The 19,255-nt window shown below is 41.6% G+C and overlaps 1 protein-coding gene across 1 annotated transcript in view; it reads right to left on the reverse strand.

The window, feature by feature from the left end:
• Positions 1 to 13,483, reverse strand: part of atp1a2a (ATPase Na+/K+ transporting subunit alpha 2a) — a 44,378-nt gene extending 30,895 nt beyond the window's left edge. The window contains exons 1-8 of the mRNA XM_080468848.1: positions 13,382 to 13,483; positions 12,415 to 12,489; positions 10,300 to 10,359; positions 9,261 to 9,464; positions 6,082 to 6,195; positions 5,330 to 5,464; positions 2,753 to 2,870; positions 795 to 1,063 (exon numbers count right to left, since the gene is read on the reverse strand). Of these exons, the coding sequence (XP_080324974.1) occupies positions 795 to 1,063; positions 2,753 to 2,870; positions 5,330 to 5,464; positions 6,082 to 6,195; positions 9,261 to 9,464; positions 10,300 to 10,359; positions 12,415 to 12,489; positions 13,382 to 13,393 (987 nt within the window). The 5' untranslated portion in view covers positions 13,394 to 13,483. The remainder of the gene's footprint in view (positions 1 to 794; positions 1,064 to 2,752; positions 2,871 to 5,329; positions 5,465 to 6,081; positions 6,196 to 9,260; positions 9,465 to 10,299; positions 10,360 to 12,414; positions 12,490 to 13,381) is intronic.
• Positions 13,484 to 19,255: the final 5,772 nt, after the last annotated feature.

Here is a 19,255-nt window from a genome sequence, read left to right on the forward strand (position 1 = left end):
TATCCATCTATTGATCTTCTATACACTTTTACCCAGTTTGGGTCACTGGACACTGGAGCCAATCCCAGCTGACTCTGGATAATGGAAGGGGACTGACTGAACAGGTTGCTAGTCCATCACCGGACAAACTGAGAGTGACAGACGATCCCCACTGGAAACCCTTCAAGCGTGTCTCCTGCCTTTTGCTACCACAGTCAGCTGGCGACACTTCCAGCTCTCCATAAACCTTGAGGTATAAAGTAAGCATGCATGGATAATACTGCGATAACTAACGTGTTGCTTTCTTTTTTGTATGCCTGACATGAAAACAATTATTACTATTACAATTAATCAAAACAGTTTAACACAAAGTCAATCGTGACGTCTGGAGACTTTGTCAATGCCTATAGCTACAATCCCCTAATCATCTCTGTCTTCACACAGCTCACAGCCTCGTGTGTCGTCTTTATTGAAAGATATTGTCAAGGTGAAAATAGACTTTTGAAAAGCATACAGACAAAAAAAGGAAATAATGCTAATAATTGTGTGAATCTTCTCCATGTTTGTGTTGAACAGCCAATTTATTCCCCAAGGTTCTGTTCACTTGATATTCCCAGATGCTTTAATGGCACGTCTGTCCTCTATGGGGATATAGTTTTAGTCTTCATGTAGTAACAAGGAGATAAATGCTGTGCAGGGACACAAAATGCCATTAAACTTTAGAATATAAAGGAAAAGAAAATACTCCTGCAGATATGTTTTGTGTGCACGATCATGAACAATGTAGGTCTCTTAATACACCACACAACACTCACGGTGACAGTCGCCAACAGCCCCTCTGGCACGTTGGCCACAATGATGCCGATGAGGAAGATGACGGCCTCTAGCCAGGTGTAGCCCAGGATGATAGACAGAATGAAGAAGGACACACCCAGGAAAACGGCCACCCCGGTGATGATGTGGATGAAGTGTTCGATCTCGATGTTGATTGGCGTCCGGCGCACCTCCAGCTCGGATGCCAGGGTGGCGATGCGACCCATCACCGTCCGGTCGCCGGTGGCTATCACGATGCCGTGGGCTGTACCTGGAGGGATTTACTGTTAAACTCAACGCTCGAACGCATTATAGTGCAGAGATAAAATGTCAACAAATGCTGTTGGACGATATCATTTCATGCTCAGACGTAAAGGAGGACTCTCTGGATGATTCATCAATTCGGTTGTGCATCGATTTGCCACCATCGACAGACAAGCAGGCACCATTTCATTCCTCTTATAGCACACAATTTGTTTGAAAAATATCTCTTTATATGTGTTGCCGTGAGTTTCCCTCGACACTGTGTGTCAGTTACAGCTTTCAGCTGGACGACCTGATGCTCCCACTGTTTTTGTTGAATTGTTTATCTCCAGGAGTGATATGTAAAGGTAAAAATGGCTGTTAACAGTGTGGAGGACACTGCAGAAGTTTATTGCTGCATTTTGTAAACAGAAAGGAGGCTTGATGGGGCGATGATGGCTGGATTTAGAGAAGTGATAAATGGAGGTGAATTATAGGTGTTGGCTGGAGATTGATGGCTGGGCGGACAGAGCAGATGTCAGCTTGAGTGAGTGAGTAACCAAAGAACTACGCTGAATCACTTTAACTACGACTAATATAATCCACTGACAACACTATCAGCAAGGTGTCATTTCTAATTTTATTTTCTGTTTATATTTTGCAAATATTGATGCCTTCATCTGCTGACATTTGATGGAAACTGTGGAGTATTATAAATCTTATCTCTATCTCTCTCTGACAAACACACACACACACAGAAATACACGCACATAATAAAGGATATTGTCTTTTAACCCCCTTAGACATTTTTTGGACTCTTTCACCTGAGGAAACACATCTAAATTTACTATGTCAAAGCTTAACAACTGTGGAGTGTACACTGCTGCGCTCTGTGGACAAAAGATACTTGGGGAAAATGTACAATTTTCCGGCCTCCATCAACAGACAACAGTGATGTTTGAAAAAGCCTTGGCCAAAATTGGCATCTTTACATGTGCCTGATCAAAACTGGAAATTGGAGAGCAAATAGGAGCCCTGTGACAATGACTCGATGACACTGGTGCTGGAACTGCTGTAGACATTTCCATGATGAGAAAATGAAGCTTAACAATGCTCCCTTCATTTCAATCAAGAGGAGTACCAGGTGGCCCATTGAATGTGTGTCTCGTGCTCTACGACCCTCAAAAAAGGTACAATATTACCAACAACCTGGACTAGGCTCAGGAACTTCCAGGGGAAATTGGGCTCGGATAAATAAATTATGAACTCCAACTTTCTGGTCAAAATATCCTCATAGAAAATCTACATTGTAATATTTTTACCTGAATGGAAACTGAATCAAGAAAAGTAGATGTCTTTGTAATTCAAGTGCAACTGAAATAAAACCTGTTGACTTCTGTATTAGATGGAGAGGTTAGGAAAAGTTGCTTTCGAGTCCAACTGCTTCATTATTTGTTGACTGACAGCGACTGATCAACTACTATTCCCAGTAGTTTAATTTTGAACAAGAACACTCATTAATAATCCTGGTGCGTTTCAACGCTCGGTGACTTTGAACCGTGATGTAGGATTGAGAGGAGAAGGAGTGATAAATTGTGCAGTGGAACGCATTAGCAATTGTGTGGTAAAACATGGCAGTGTTGATCTCCAGATGGCTTACAAAAAAAGACATTTAGAGGCGATAAGAGACAATCTTGGCCAGATGTGGCCTACTGACCCTCGACACAGTTGGTGGAAAAGAAACAGATGTTGCGGGTCTCCAGAGGATTGTCATTCGTGAACTCCGGGGAGCGAGTCTGAGGTTCCGACTCTCCCGTCAAAGAGGAGTTGTCCACCTTCACAGACAGAGAGAGAGAGACAGAGTGGAAAAGAAAATTGTTTCAGAGCTTTGACAATGTAAAACTTATCTTCCAATCCAGCACCCTTTTCTAATGTCTCATTGCAGATGAAGACGTGTATAGCAGCAGTCTTATTTCACAGTTTTAAAATCCACATGGATGAATTGAAAAATGAGCGCCGGTCAAGTTTGGGGGAAAAAAAAAAAGAAAAGAAATTGATGACAACTGGGAGAAACAGTCACCCAATTGCAACTTTAAGTAGAAAGAAAGATTAAATCAGAGGTAGATTAAATCAGGGTTAGATTGAAATTTCAGGGAAAGGCGGGTGCAAAATGCTTGTAACAAAATGTCCTTCCCTGAGCTCATCTGTATGAAAAGAATTTCGCATGAACAATCTAACTCCGTTTTCGTATTAAACTGCAAATCAAAAGCAGGAGAAACAAAATCTTGTTTCAATGTGGAGGGAAACCGAATACATCTTACACAAAATTAATGCATTTTTTGGGGGGGTATGATGGCCTACAGTAATAATAATGGGATAAAGAGTGTGCAACCCAAGGAATAACTCCATGTTACACTGCTTGGTGGAAAAGAAAAAGGGAAGAGGAAACCTATGTTTTTGTGAGAAACTAGAAGAGTGGATTCTCACCTGCATTGAGATGACAAAGAAGTAGCCAGATTGTTGAATTATTGAATATGTGGAAGGGTTGCTTCAGTCCAGGGGTGTCAAACACATGTTGAGGGGTCGGATACAGCACAATTTCATCTTGAGTGGACCAGACCAGTAAAATAGTGTCACAATAACCTTTACATTTTGAATTTAAAGTTTTTCTTTGTTGTTGCGCAGAGTATGATTGATCAAAAATTCTATATTTTCACAAAACCAAAAGAGGACCACTGACAAATTACTATATAATCTCAACATAAAACAAAATTTAATGATACGTTGTAATACAGAATACGGTGAAATGTCAGAAAAACTTCTCCTATTGCTGTTGCATCATGCTTGTTTTTACAAACTCATTCTGACAGCATGTCTTTGAGGCTAATGCTAGTTTGGTAGCTTTCATGGAAACACCACCGATATCTCGGCTCGGGTCTCAGTGTTGTGTTCTGCCCGCAACTCCTACGATTATTTTGCATATACAGTATATGTTTTTAAATTGAAATTTTTACAATTTGCTTAGTGTTTTGGCACACCAGATTGGAGCCTTCTGAGGGCCAGTTTTGGGACACTGGCCCTATATTTGACACTACTGCTTTAATACAGATGATGACCACCTACAGGGGAAGTAAAAAACACAGAATATTTGCCTATCATGGCGCCTGTTATTTGGTGCGATATGTTAGGCAGGAAGTGAACGGTGATGTGTTAAAAAGCAGCCAAAACGATTCAAGTGAGTGACAACGACCCACTGTAATGGTCATATGGCCTGGTCAGACCGTGTTCAAAAATGCAGCTCTTCTGCCTAGTTTCCGGTCTGCTGTGTCTATCTATCAAAAGTGCTCCAAGGAAGGAAAAGTGGTGAACCAGGCAAGCCTAATGTACTCATGTGGAAAGAGACGGCTGGCCCGTGTGGTCCGATCCAGCAGACCAGCCACTGTAGCTTCAATGGCTGCAGAAGTGAACACTGATTCTAACAGAAAGGTTTTGAATACACGGTGCAACACAGTCTGATGCATATCGGAGGCGAAAAGGTGGACCGACATAATATGAATTAGTGGTCATAATGTTATGGGTGGTTGATGAATTGCTCTGCGTGTGACACAGCGTGTTGACTACGTGGTGCACTACTCTGATCAGAATTGAAGTATCTCCAACAACGCAAGGGCCACTATCAGGAAATTTGAATTTCCAAATGAAATCTCAGTTTGACGGATCATCCTGACATTTTGGTACAAGCGTTTGTGTCATGTCACCGAGTATTGAAATAACATCTGGTGCTCGCTTTGCTCTTCATCATGCCGCGTTTAAAGCGGATAATTTGAAAGAAGAAAAAAGAAAGAAGGGAAGGATGAAAGAAAGAAAGATGGAAGGAAGGACGGAATGAACAAAATAATGAAAGAATGAAAGAAAGAAAAAAAGAACAAAAGATGGAAGGAAGCAAGGAAAGAACAACAGAATGAAAGAAGGGAGGGAGGAAAGAAGGCCTGAATGATAGAACGAAGGAAGGAACTAACAAAAGAAGGAAGGAAGGAAGCAAAAAAAGGAAAGAACAAAAGAAGGAAGGAAGGAGGGAAAAATTAGGAAAGAAGAAAGAAAAAAGGAGGAATGAAAAAAGATAGATAGATAGATAGATAGATAGATAGATAGATAGATAGATAGATAGATAGATAGATAGATAGATAGATAGATAGATAGATAGAAATGTAAAATATGGAAGCCGAAGTGAGCCAACGTATTGTAATCCCACTGAGACCCCGCACCCCCACCCTCACCCCCACCCCCTGCCGACCTTGCATCCGCTGGAGGAGATCACTCGGAGGTCAGCTGGGATGCGGTCTCCCCCTTTGATCTCCACCAGATCTCCCTGCACCACAAGCTCAGCATTGATATGCATCTTCTCCCCCTCCCGGATCACCATCGCTTGCTGGCATGGAGAGAAAGGAAGGGGGGGGGGGGGGGGGGGGGGGGGGGGCAAGAGAAGCGGGTGTGAGGAAGTGATGGAGCGCTCAGGAACACAGACGGCATTTCAGTATGATGAGGAGTGAGTATACAGTATATTGAAGTCAAGCATAGCCAGGTACATAAATATCATAAACCGAGATGTGACTTCCTACTTCAGGTTGAGAGTATTTACATCCAGATTAGGTGTTTTGTGTGGGATTTTATACTCCCCTCCTTTTAAGGGAACCAGAGGTTCCTCAGAGGGTGAAGATGCATGTGAAAGGATGAGAAAGATTCAAAGTGAGGCAGGATGATGATAAGTACAATGAAGACAGGTAGGGGGAAAGAAGCACAAGCAAGGAGTGGAAAGAGCCTAAATAGATTAAAGAATTAGGCAATCGAAGTGCTCGAGGTGGATAACGTGGGGGGAGTTTTTATGCAAACACACTCACAATCCGTAGTTGGCTCAAACATTTATTCTTCCTTTGTGCAAGCTTATTAGGTTTCCACTCAAGTGAGTGTGTAAGCCCTACTTGAGGGATGGCTTATTGATTCAGAAAGCTCACAGAGTACACCAAACAACCAAATGCATCTACTTACCTGTGGTACCATCTTCTTGAAGGAGTCCATGATTCGAGAGCTCTTGGCTTCTTGGAAGTAAGAGAAACAGCCGGTGATGATCACCACGGCCGCCAGCACCACACCCAGATACAACTGGAGAAAAAAAAAAAAAAAAGGAGCAAAGGCAAGCCACAGGGGGAGACGCGTCATTATCGACTTAGTTTGGTTCATGTATGGCATGTTTAAGCATAGGAAATAGGGATTTACCAACTTCAGAGTGGCTTCAGAGAAAAGTAAAGCTTTAAATGCAGTGTAAGAAAAACAGTTAAGAGCAATAAAAACCGGTGGGAACTCTCAGTCTTAGCAGGAGATTTCTAAAGAAGAAGCCATCCAAGAACTGATTTTTCATGTACTATTCTTGTCATGTTGGACGGGTCTGATCAATGTTCGTCCAAGTGAGCATCTGTCTCTCAGACCCAGAAAACCAAAAGCTGAGGCTGTGATCTCTGACGCCACCAAGAGACACTTTTTGAACTAAAGCCTGTTTTTTTGTTTTTTTGTTGTTGTTTTTGTTTTTTTTAAATGCATACGGTTATGTGAGAGCAAGACGTTTTCGTTCTGGTGTCTTTATACTTTATTTTCAGCGACTGTGTTCAGTTCTGCAGAGAAAATGCTGTTATGGCTTCAGCTGTCACAGATACAAACAAGACAGAAAGCACTTTGGATGAAAAGCGTCTGCCAGCTGGTGTACCGTATATCTTGGACTCCTAGAAAAGAAGATTCCTAAATCCTGAGAAAGTTTGCTTTTGGAAGGTGCTGCTTTCATTTGACAGCAAAAACACAATGTTTTGCTCTTTCACACTTGAATGATATTTTTTTTTTCTTGTTTTTTTTACCGAAGCTGTGCAAAATCGTATGAACCAAGAAATACATTTGTATCCTCAGAAAAGCACTTGTGAGTTTTTACAACACTTTCCTGTGTGCAGATCCAGGATTTATTCTCCACATGGATTTTGCAGATTTAGGCTCAGCTCTTTTGCCTCTTCGGAGGACACTTGTCCTTGTTTAGCAGCTGCACAGAGTTACAGCAGCAACATCTGTCCGGGCAGGTGACAGATTTAAACCCACACAACTTGCAAAAACAACAAATAATAAATACCTCAGGTCCAGATTGCGTGCAATAATTTTAAAGCTGGCCACCGAAATGCCATTTTAATGCTGAAGCCGGTTTGATTTGTTTACGCCAATCAAAGCATTGATCTGACAACAGTCATGTATGTAAGTGCTGTAAGCATGGGTTTTCATCCTAAATCACTGCCTGTACATTTTTGCAAAGGATCCGAGGCCCAGAGCTGCAGGCAGTCTGGGCTTTGAAGGAGCTCACCAGAGCATCCAGCTGTACATACTCAGTACAGAATGTAGAGATTAAATCAGAGGGAGATTAAAGCTATCACGTGTGCGCACGTGTGTGTGTCTATCTTCTGTATGTTACTGTATATCATTATGCAAGGGGTTTAAGGATGACTGGGGTTTGAAGAGTGCAGGACGATTATTGCATAATGAGACAGAGCCACAATGTGTTGTATGTGTGGTTCTTGGCTCCATTTGCTCAGTGGTTGGTCTCAGGATTTATCCACACTAATGGCAGAACTGCTGCTGGTGTCGGCGGTTGTTGTTTTTTATTTTGTTTTTATTAACGTCACACACACTGACGGCGGGGGTCGATTGAGTGTGTACTTTTAACTCAAGGATTAAAATCTTTTGTGTCCGTAAAGTTTCTTACGCTTTGAATTTTAAAATTTTCTGCAACTCTGTTTTCTTTTTTTTATTCTTTATTTTATATCCCTACGGTGGATGCTGCTGCTTTGTTGGTTTATGTGACCAGCTGTGATGCCATTTCGGCCAGAGCTGTCTGAGAGAAGATTAAGATCTCAAGAGGGTATTTTTGTTAAGTAAAGGTCATATAACAAAGTACCCACATAATATCCACTCAAGACAAGAAGAGCATGAAAAAAAAACCAAAAAAACTTTATGGGTACATATGGAGAAACCATTGATGCTGGATTGCGCATGTATAACATTGTATTTGAGAATGTATAACAAAACCTAGTGCCTAAGAATAAATCCATGTGGTTTATTCTATTCAGACAGAAAACTGATGACCAGAAAAAAAACAAAAAAAAAACACAAGCCCCATCCCTGAATGTCGCCCCCTACAGGCCAGAAGTGAACATATCGTGTTGTGTTCATTCATTGTACTGTAAAGAGAAAGTCCAGAGAATAAAACAACTTTTTAATGGGCAGTTAAGGCCCATATTTGTCTTTACATAGGCTCTAAGCCTCTAAGAAACACAAAGTTTATAAAAAATATATCTAAATATATTTTATGAAGGCAAAGGTCTGAATGTCCTGTATGCCGACTGCTTCTCTAACTGAGGTCAGTATGATTCAGGACATCAAGACTTCATTTCAGTCAGGCAATGTTTGTTATAAAGTTCTTATTTTTATTTGGTTAAAAGCAATGTTTGTTAAAAAGTTCTTATTTTTATTTGGTTAAAAGCAATGTTTGTGAGACAGTGTTTTATAGCCTCTTCCAGTTCTGCGTCAAGGTCTCCCTCTGTGTTAAACATGTAGCGGAGCACTATTTTCTGTTATCCTACGGCTAAATTTTCTTCAGGAAATGTGCTGGTTGCCATGGGGACAGCGATGTTTCCTTGAATTGGTACGCCCACCAAAGTAGGAGGGCATGTTTGCTAATTTGCAGTCTAACAAACTCAAACTAGTCAAGCTGTTATTAGGATGAAAACAATGCCGCTGGTGTTCAGACAAAACAACGTTACTCACATTTAAAGAGAATATTTCATGAAAAATTAAGTATACTTTTTCTTTTTCACACAATTATAGTTTGAATTCTATACCTACATCCCAATAGATATATACAGGAAATCAGATCAAATTCAATTGAAATGTAGATTTTTAGATACTTTTCTCTCGAAAACTGTCTCTTGCAGCTCTTTTGATCCTTTCATTGGAAGTTTATAACACAATGACCTGAGAAATCCACAAGTATGAATACTTGATTATATACAAGCTACAAGCAGATATATATAAGTGTGTTATTTGTGTTGTGGAATTTATCTTCAATGACTGTACGAGTGATTAATATGTAAGCTGCGTGCATCCACGTAAGCATGCATGTTTTACAAGCAGTTTCTCACGTTGTCATTGGGTGGCTCGTCCTCTGTGGCCACCTGGATGCTGTAGGCCAGGAAGCAGAGGATGGCACCGATCCAGAGCAGGATAGAGAAGCCGCCGAACAGCTGACGGCAGAACTTGACCCACTCCGGGGTGGTGGGGGGAGGAGTCAGAGCGTTGGGGCCGTCCCTGGCCAGAATCTCCAGAGCTCTGGCATTGGTCAGGCCCTAGAGGAGGGGGGGGGGGGGGCGATCAATTTTTAGGAATGAATGTTTTTCTGTCTGCACTGGAAATCTTATTACAACACAACGGCCCAATTTCCTTGGCTTAAAAAGCAATTTTTGCTGCTACAGTTGCAGAACATCACATATTCCTGCCTGGCCTATTTAACACCACAAGTATAATAAACTGGGTGACTCGTCTCATCCGAGGTGCTCGGCTGTAAAACTGTCGGATGTTATGTTATTAAACATTCTTCCTGATTTTATGCCGAGTGTCATGGTCTAATTTACAAAAAAATCCATGTAAATACCTGAAATATTGTAATTTTATTACGCTGAATACAAACACAAATTGACTTTCTGTTGAGCTTCAGCCAGTGTCTGACATTTTTACAGTCTGTACTTTGTCTTGTGCTCCCCAGCCTCCACTTTTTTCCTCATGCTAATCTTGTGAAGATAAAAATCTGCTTCGCTTCACCTGTAATCTTGCAGTGTCAAACTTAAGGGAGGCAGCAAATCGTAGCGGCAGCAATGAGATATTTGTTATGCATTTGTGTCTTCGGGGTAAGTAATTTTAGGATTTAAAAATAAATAAATATAAAATTCCTAAAAGGTGTGACGGTTTGTTTGTGTGTGCAGGGGATTAAAGATGAAGAAGACTCAAGGTGAGCGGTGGACGCTGCTGTGGGCCTGACTTGACCAAAGTGATGCTTGGTCTCAGTCTGGGTGTTGCTTACCAGTAAAGGCAGGAAGAGATTACATCTCTATAAGGGATAATACAGCAAGCCTTTGTTGTGTGTTTGTGTGCAGGTGTATGTGTGTGTGTGTGTTTCCGTCTCACCCGCATGAGGTCCACTCCATAGCGTTTTCCCAAATCATCCACAGATATTTTGTGGTCATCCTGCAGGGACAAAATTATATTTTTATGAGAAACAGAAACAGTGCATCACACGAACCGCAATGAGTATTTTATATGAAACTGCACAGATTATTCCATTGCCTTGCATTTAATAGTGTTGTAGAGCCGCAGCCAGACGGTGTAATGGTTGAGTAGATCACAAGGGCAGGCCATCGGAGCCCTACAGCCTTCTATCTGACTGATAAATGCTTTATTCTCTGTATCAAACATAGATTAAGGGGGTTTATATGAATGATTCAGCCGTTACGACAGATCAAAGAGGTCAAAGAGTGATGTCCGGTCCCACTGAAACTCACAGGGCTGGAGAAAAGGAGACTGTTTTCTTCTGAAGTAAAATATGTGACTCAATAAATAACAGTTGGCATGCCTCTGTACACAGCGGGGGAAAGCCACAGTAAAAGTCTCTCCATGCACTGTATGTTGTGGTTGTGGGTACATTTGCCATGTAATACCGGCTTGTTTGTTTGTACGTTGCCTTCTGTATCTGTCCTATTCTTTTCTCAATTACTAGCCCCTAATACCAACCGGCGCAGCAGAAAGCCACCACCCCGAAGTCTGCATCTGCTGGAGGTTTGTTCCTGTTAAAATTGAGTTTTTCATTTCCACAGATGCCAATGATTGCCCGTGTGGAATTGTTTGTTTTTCCTCTCTCTTTTTTGTGTTGTTTTTTTTAAATGTAAAAGCAGGGCTGCCAACTTGTGGGTGGGCAGCTGCTCAAATGTAAATGCATGCATAGGTAAGAAAACATTCATTTAAGGCATTTGCAAATTCCTCTGGAGAAGAGAAGATTGGATGCTGGGCAGAAAGGAGAATTTAATTGTGGCAGCAGACGGGTAATTCTATGTAATTTTTTGTGGAGAAATCACAGTGAATCAATGAATGATAAAAACTAATATCTAGTTTGAATTGAATGCGCTGTTTGGTGACAGAGCGTTTGAAGGAACAGGAATATAACGAAAGTGATGAGAGAAAAATTAAATGCTACAGAAAGAGCTTTGATGTTAAAGCAAATCAAATCTTCGACAGACATCACAGGGAGTTCAGGACAATCAATGCAGGACAGTAGGCTGCGCTGGCAAAGCTGCAATCAAAACACAGCTGAATTTAAAAAAGATGTATTGAATGAAACTGAGCTGAAATGGTTAAAATCAAGTTTGTTGCTGCAGCGGCAGAAACTTTTCGCCGTCACCTGTCACGGCGATGTTTGTTGTCAGCTTCTCGGGGAGAAGGTGCTGCTGGTGTCATTCGGCATGTGGAGGAGAAATCCATTGTTTTCTTCCCCAACAGCGGCCTCAGATGACTTGGAGTAATTTGGCCACGATCAACGCCATGCTCCAGTGTTCACGAAAACAGTTAAGCAGTTAGCTTTTATTTATATGCCACTGCACGCAGTATTGATCAGCCCTTGTCTGATGGCGGTTGAAAGGATTCCTGTGAGAAAATCACAAACTGAAGGAGTGTATGAGGGAGGCGGATAAAAGCCCGTTTTAACACTTAATCACAAAACTTCTCCCGGGCGTTGACAGTATCAAAGAGACGTTTTGCTTTAATCAGTTACAGGCCAAGTTGATAATTGACAGGAGCTTCTTCATCAGAGGTAGCGCGAGCAGGAAAACTTAGCCCAGTTTTCACGGACATCGCTTGGCTGCGTTTTGACAGCACCTCAAACAACTACAGCTCCGCACAAGACAAAAACGCTACACTACACTGCTGGTGGCCCACAAATTATTCAGTATTTTTCTGAGTACAAAGAAGAGTAGCCTGGGGGGCGGGGGGGGGGGGGGGGGGGGGGGGGGGGGGGGGGGGTTAACAGATAAGAGAGGACAGGCTGGCTTAAGACTCATCTGCAACTGACTACACTAAAGAGGTTGGATTGCCATTTTGTTTACGGGCCACTGTTTTCATTTATGGCCTTGTTAAATAACCTGGTGTCTTCGGCGTAGCGCTTTTCGGGGATCATTTGGGAGCCGCAGCAATGGAATCAATCACCGTGCCGGGAGAGCGCGAGATGGAGCGCTGACAGCTTGTTTTTCTTACCAAGGCCACCTCCTTCTTCAGCTCATCCAAATTCCTCTCCTTCTTCTTCCTCTTCCCTCCGTTCTCGGCGCCACACTAGGGGGACAAGGGAGAGATTACCATACATCAGGCTGTTACGCTAAACCCCAAAAAAAGCGGGAAAAGTCGCATGCTCGGTGGCCACATTGTGCTTATCCATTTACATTTATAGCTGCATTTTACAAGCACGGGTGTGAGCACAATGGACTTTGTGTACACTGGTTCATTTCGGGTTCCTGGCACTGTTGGCAAGCCATTGACTGAATATGGAGGAGAAAATATTTTCCTCATAGTGCGAGTTCCCCATTTACGAGAGCGAGAGTGAGCGTGTGTCACCAACGGTTGGAAGAATGGCGCATCATGGAAATCATCTGCCGCTGTCACTCTGCTCTGAGCAGCACGTGTGCATGTCAGCGAGGGGAGCGAGAATGAGGGGAGCGTGTGAGCCAGTGACACAGTGAAAAAGTAATCAAAAAGAGCCAAAGAGGGAGCACGGAGCCGGTAGAGTGCCTGAAATGTGTCTGGCATAGCAATTTCCCCCCACTGTGAGTGGGGAAGATTACCAGGCTGTCCTCCCATAAAGCTAAATGGAATAGGCCTGATGGAAAGAATAAAAACAAAATTACGTAATTACCCAAATACATGGCGAGCTGGGAACAAAACTTATTGCGGAGGAAAACTATCATTGTGAGATGGGAAAAGAAAAAAAACAAGACAGCAGTGTGACGCTCAGAGACATGGAATCACTGTATTTTTCCATGATGCATGACCGCGCCATATGCTCTTACTGTACGTACTCCACAGCGTGAACAGAGGATTCATTCAGCTCCCCCCAAAAAAGCAAAGGCTATTTATTGCTTATTGAGATTTATAAAAGGGGATAATATTAGTCATTTCAGTGTTTGTTAGTAAAGGAAAAACGAAAACAAACAAGAATGAGGACGCCTACCCCTTTTCCCATGCTGGACGTCCAGTCGCCGGCAGGTTATACTATGAAGGACAGCACCGAGGGGCCCGAGCAGCTGTGAGACCTCCCGTCCCCACGTGCAGGAGCCACTGGTAGCTTTTTTTGGGCCTGGCTCCCCCACGCTCAAACATCCCCTCCCGTCTTGCTCGTAACCTGAGCCCCATAACCCCCCCCCCCACCACCACCTTCACCCACCTTCCCCAGTCCCATGCCAGGGCCTCTTTATCACTCTCCCCCAGCACATACCCAAACAGAGGGGGTCGTTTCTGTACCTGCACCTGCTTAACATGCCCCCCAGCCTACAACCCCTCACAACACACACAGCTCCGTGGAGAACAACAGCTCATCAATCACTGCTGTCAGCGCCACAAATGAAACCTTGCTCTCCGCATAACGTACAGTATTTATAATAAACATGATAATGAGGAACCGATATTCGCCCGCAAGATTTATAATGAAAAGGCAGCAGAGTGTTGAGCCGTTTGGGTTCTGACCGAGTCATCAGTCTGTGAAAAATACAGTATCTGTGTGTGTATATATTGAGATAAACTGTTGTGCTATAGGACTGCAATATTTTTCTCTTGTTTGTTTGTTTGGATTCAAAGTGACTTGTGGTGGCCGATACAATACCGCAATTAAAGTCGACCATATAGAGAACATAAGGTGGGTCATGACCACCGCGCCCACACAACAGATGCAGCGAGTGATTCTGTGTCAAATAAGCGCCGGATGTCTCGGTACTTGTTTCCAGTTTCTTTATAGCTGATTTTATGCTCGGGCTCTTCCTACATTGCAGTGCCTTTAATCCCGTATGAGCCGCGCACTCTGGTGTAGGTGTAAGCCCCGGTAGTGAGCTCCTTCCAGGGTGTCATCTCAGTGAAGGGCGTCTTTCACCCCCAAGGATATGTAGGGAGCTTGTAGGGAGCTCAAGATATAAATAGAAAAAGTAAATTCTGCATAAGAAAGGCTTCATTTGAGGGAGTCCAAATCCACAAATGTTCAGATAAATGTAAATATTTTATCTGACGGACAGAAGCTGATTAGACATTTTTATTAACTAGCTTGTCACCAAGGGATGGAGAAAATGTAATTATGAAACTGTGGGCCAAAACTGGCACTCAAGAGGCTCCAATCAAACCACAAAACCATCAAGAAAATTGTAAACATTTCCCCCCAAAAATATTGATTATTTAACAAAGAGTAGCAGCCATAACACAACACTGAGACCCGAGCTGAGGTATCGGTGAGGCTGCCATGAATTAGCTACCGAGTTGCTCGCAAACAAGCCGCAAAGCAACGACATGAAAAGTTTTTGGGACATTTCACTGTATTTTTCACCAGAAGCTTTCATTAAAATCGGCTTTATGTTGAGATTGGAGTAATTTTTCATATTAACTGTTTGGGTTTGTATAAATATAGACATTTTCATGACATATACCCTGCGCCAAATCAGCGAAACACTTTAAAAGTTTTAATTCATAGGTTATTATGACACTATTTTACCAGCCTGGAACACTCAGGATGAAAGTGGCTACAAACAGCTCGTGTAGGATCATTTTTATTTAAGGCTGCTAATGCATCACAAGTACTGTAGAAACAGGCATTAAAATCAGTTTTAATTACTGTGTGACATATTTCACAAGTTAGCACAGCGATAATGAGGCACCCTTCCAGTACATTTTTAACAAAAATATATAATAAAGTTGAGGTGTTAAGTGCTCTTGCCAGAGGCAACAGCTTCGGATAATGCTAATGCTAAAAGGCTAATAATCAGCTTGGTGAGCGGGGCAGAGGGAGATAGCAGCTCTGCAATTCTTTGGAGTAACAAGTGAATAATAATGAAATTGATAATGATAATAATAATAATAATAATAATAATAATAATAATAATAATAATAATAATAATAATAATAATAATAATAATGACTTAATAAGAGTAATAACTTAAAATGCAGTAAGTCAAAGAGTTATAGTCACATAACTATACACTATTTTATGACACTAATAACTTTTGGATTAAAGTTTAAAGATTTGCCAAATATTTCATAAGTTCTTTTTAAGTGGAAAAAGTAAAGCGGGGAAAAAAGTGAAACAATTACATTATTACACCCGATAAAATATGAGAATGCACCTTTTTGTCCTTGAAACAAAACTAAACTAAGAATAATATTTCACCTCTGAGTCTGGTTCTGCTAATTCAACGAGCTGACTGACTGACTAATCCCAGTGTCTAATCATACTTCTTTAATCCCATTGCGGAAATTCCTTTTTTCCACATTGACACATCCTACTCCCGGGATACGGAGGTGCAGCCACATTACGTCGCTCCGGGGATCTGATGGTGGTCAAGGGTCATGCTCAGGGACCCAATGTGGTGACCAGTCAGCTGTGGGATTGAAACCTGGAAACTTGCGATCCCAAGGCCGCTTCTCTAACCTCTAGGCCACAATTACTTTGTACAACTTATCAAGTTATAAAACTGCTCATCTCTTTCCATTTAACAGCCTTATTCATTTCCGACAACAATGACATTTAATATGCAAACGAACAGGAAGAAAATAGGTAGAATGAAGTGAGACAGCAAAAAGCTGCAGCAGCAGAAACCATGGGCTGTCGGGCTTATACGGATTTATACATATTTCACAAGAGAAATCCTAAGAAGTTTAGTTTTATATTTAAGAGGGGGAATAGTGTGATAGTGACAGCTCACTAAAGCGTTCACAGCAGTTTGTAACAGCAGCGAGTGGATTTCTGACGTAATTGTACCACCAGACGAGACCAAAATATCTGACATGCTCAAAGTCCAGTGAGTCATCTGAAACCAGTCATCAGTCATTCATGCACATAATCAAGCACACGGATAATTCAGATAGTATCTGATAACACTTTAAAACACAGTTAAGGCATATTTGATTTAAAGTTCCAAATGTAGAAAAGCCATGCATACTTTTGAATAGTCCAAGATTAGTTGGGAGGGTGCGGGGGTACACAGATGAACCACTACCTCAAGTCAGCGGTGTTTCTGGATACTTGCGGACTGATGGCGCACTGCGGAGGTCCAATGTGTCCACACTCCAGGAGCTGTTTGATCCCAAAATCTAATCGATTGGTCTGTGGACGATGACCAATCTGAAGATTTCATGCAATTTGGGTCAGGAGTTTATGTGAAAAATTGGCAAAATATATACATACACAAAAACATAACCTTTTCCACAATGTTTGTTGGCAAACATAATAAAATAAAGCATTATGGAGACTCTATTGCACATAATGAAATGCTTTATACAAACAAATTGTCTACTTCACATGCTACCCAAGGGTTCTGTACATCCATAGGAAGGTCCTGTTTGCAACTCAAATGACTGGTAGGATGTATCTCCATTGCAGATGGGCCTTATGGTTGGCACTCCTGCTCTCGGACTAATTGAATGTGCTCACAGAGAGCAGTATTATTATATTTACCAAAAATACATTTTTGTTGAAGCTATATTTCCTTCAACAGAGTATTTAATCAGAAAAATCTTACTCACTTACTTGTTCAGTAAAAAATTAAAAAAAGGGGCTATTACTTGGTTGAATTCCCATTGTGAAACATAAGCAGCATTATTGTAATAATTTTTAATTGTTTTAGGCTGCTGATTGTCAAAGAGAAATTATTTTAATAAAGGAAATAAGGATTAAGCTACTACTTAGCATGAAACATTAACATGTGGCACGATCTTTACCTATAGATAACTCCATGATTCCTTTATTTTATATAGATCTGCTGTGATGACAGTCTTCAATAGATTACAATAGGCATACTTAATCGTCTTTATATGATGTTTCAATAATTTAACTATAGTTAAATGCTGTTGATATCTAGTTTAGCTGCACAGATAATCTTCCACCTGTCAATTAATCAGCCTTCAGCCAATCACCAGCTGTGGCTCTGCTCTTCACTGATTGGTTGATGGGGAGAAAGGGGCGGGCACTAATGCTGACCGATTAAATGATTACTGAATGGTCTATAAACAAAGTGTATAATTAAATATTGATGCAGATTTGCACCCCCAACATTAACTTTAGTGGGGGATGAAATTCAGAAAAACCCAGACTAGAAAATTCTCATCACCATCAACCAATCAGAGGCACTCCAGCTCAGCAGGTCAGCACATGCACGTGCATCAGTTAAAGTCTGAAAAGGTTTCCGAAAAGGTTACGTGTGCTCACTGAACCCCCACCTGCACGATTACTCCCTCCAAAATTTCATCTTTTATGAAATTACACTCCGATTTGTGTAAAATGTGAAAAGGTTGTAAATGGTTGTTGAGCGTTTCGTTCTAGTTCATTATCATTGCTTTTAAGTCGTCGGCTGGCAAAGGGCACGGACAGGAGAACCCATTTCAGTCTCCTCCTGCCACTGTGAAGCAGAAAAGCTTAAAACTTTAATTCCAAAAACCCAAATCCTTTGTGTTTGGAAAAAAAAGAAAAGAAAAAAAAAAAAAACACCTGGTGGTCATTGTTCAGCATTTAAAACCACCAGATTACATCCTCCAAAATGTTCTTAACGTGTGTGTGCAAATGCCTTCAGGTAGCTAATAAGGTTCGTGCTGTTTTATAATGAGTTTTATTTCATATGCCTGCCATCGGAGTATTGAAATATTTCAAATGTGGTCTATCTCATTTTGCAAAGGACCGTCTTCTTTTGAAACGTTCATGAAAGTCTTGGCAGGCACAGACATTCGTGACAGATTTGCACAATGCTGTGGACTCGGATGTGAAAGAAAGACACTTTAGGCATTTTCAGCTGGGTTTACTTTGTCTTGTGTTGACAACAGCGGCGCTTCAGGCTTTTATTTCTTTTATTTACGTTCTCTTTACAACATATTATACACAGTCATCAAATGTCATTAGTGCTTTCAAATTATCTCAAGCATTAAAACAAATATAAAAATAAAAAATTAAGAAGCTCCAGTCATTTCAAATGAAGGAATGTTACTGTGCAACTATGACTAATACAGTGCATAATACATACAAACGAAACATTTTTAACAGGCGATTTTATACGGTTTCGTCTTATGTCGGGTGTCTGTGTGGCTTTGCTGAAAAAGGAGAAAACATTCCGACTAATCCATTCGACTGGATAGTTAAACAGCGTCTAGTGAAACGGATCTCCAGTTACAAAGACGTAGGTTTCAGCACCTCTATTCCTGCGATAAATCTTAAAGGAACATTCAAGGCTACACTATCTACCCTGCATATCAAGCTCGCAGATCGTCATCCGTCTTCAGCTTAGGGTTGGAGGAGGAGCACCTTTAAAAGAAAGCTCTGGAGGAAGAGCGCGCTCTATCTGTGGTGATGCATATGGATTCTTGGCTGGGCTTAACAGGACAGATAAGTCTCTTCCTCTGAAGCTTTCTCCCACAGCAAGCACCGTCCACCCCTGTGTTTTTATTTCCTCCCCAGCCACATTGAGCCGAATCTGGGACTGACCGACTAACCGCTACCCACCCCTCGTCTTCCCTCTAACGTCGCACAACAACTTCAGTTTTCCTTCGTCGGGAGTGAAATGCACCACAGAGACAGCCACACAGCACCGTCCACAACACACAAGGTCAGAAATATAATATTCTATAGAATACAATTACATTTCTTTCCCGCCTTGATGAACATGTGTTGTCTGTACACATGTAAAAAGTACATTATTTGCTTTACTTAGGGTGACAGACTCTGGGGTTTTTTCCGGGGGGGGGGGGGGGGGGGGGGCTTTGTATGAAGTCTACTTTTTAAACTAGACACACATATACAAAACAAAAAAAGGATTTGGATTTGCGACCAGAAGAGTGCTAGCTAGATTATAAGTTTCCGTTTGGT

The sequence above is a fragment of the Lipophrys pholis genome, assembly GCF_963383615.2.
Source record: "Lipophrys pholis genome assembly, chromosome: 1".
Classification (NCBI taxonomy): Eukaryota; Metazoa; Chordata; class Actinopteri; order Blenniiformes; family Blenniidae; genus Lipophrys; species Lipophrys pholis.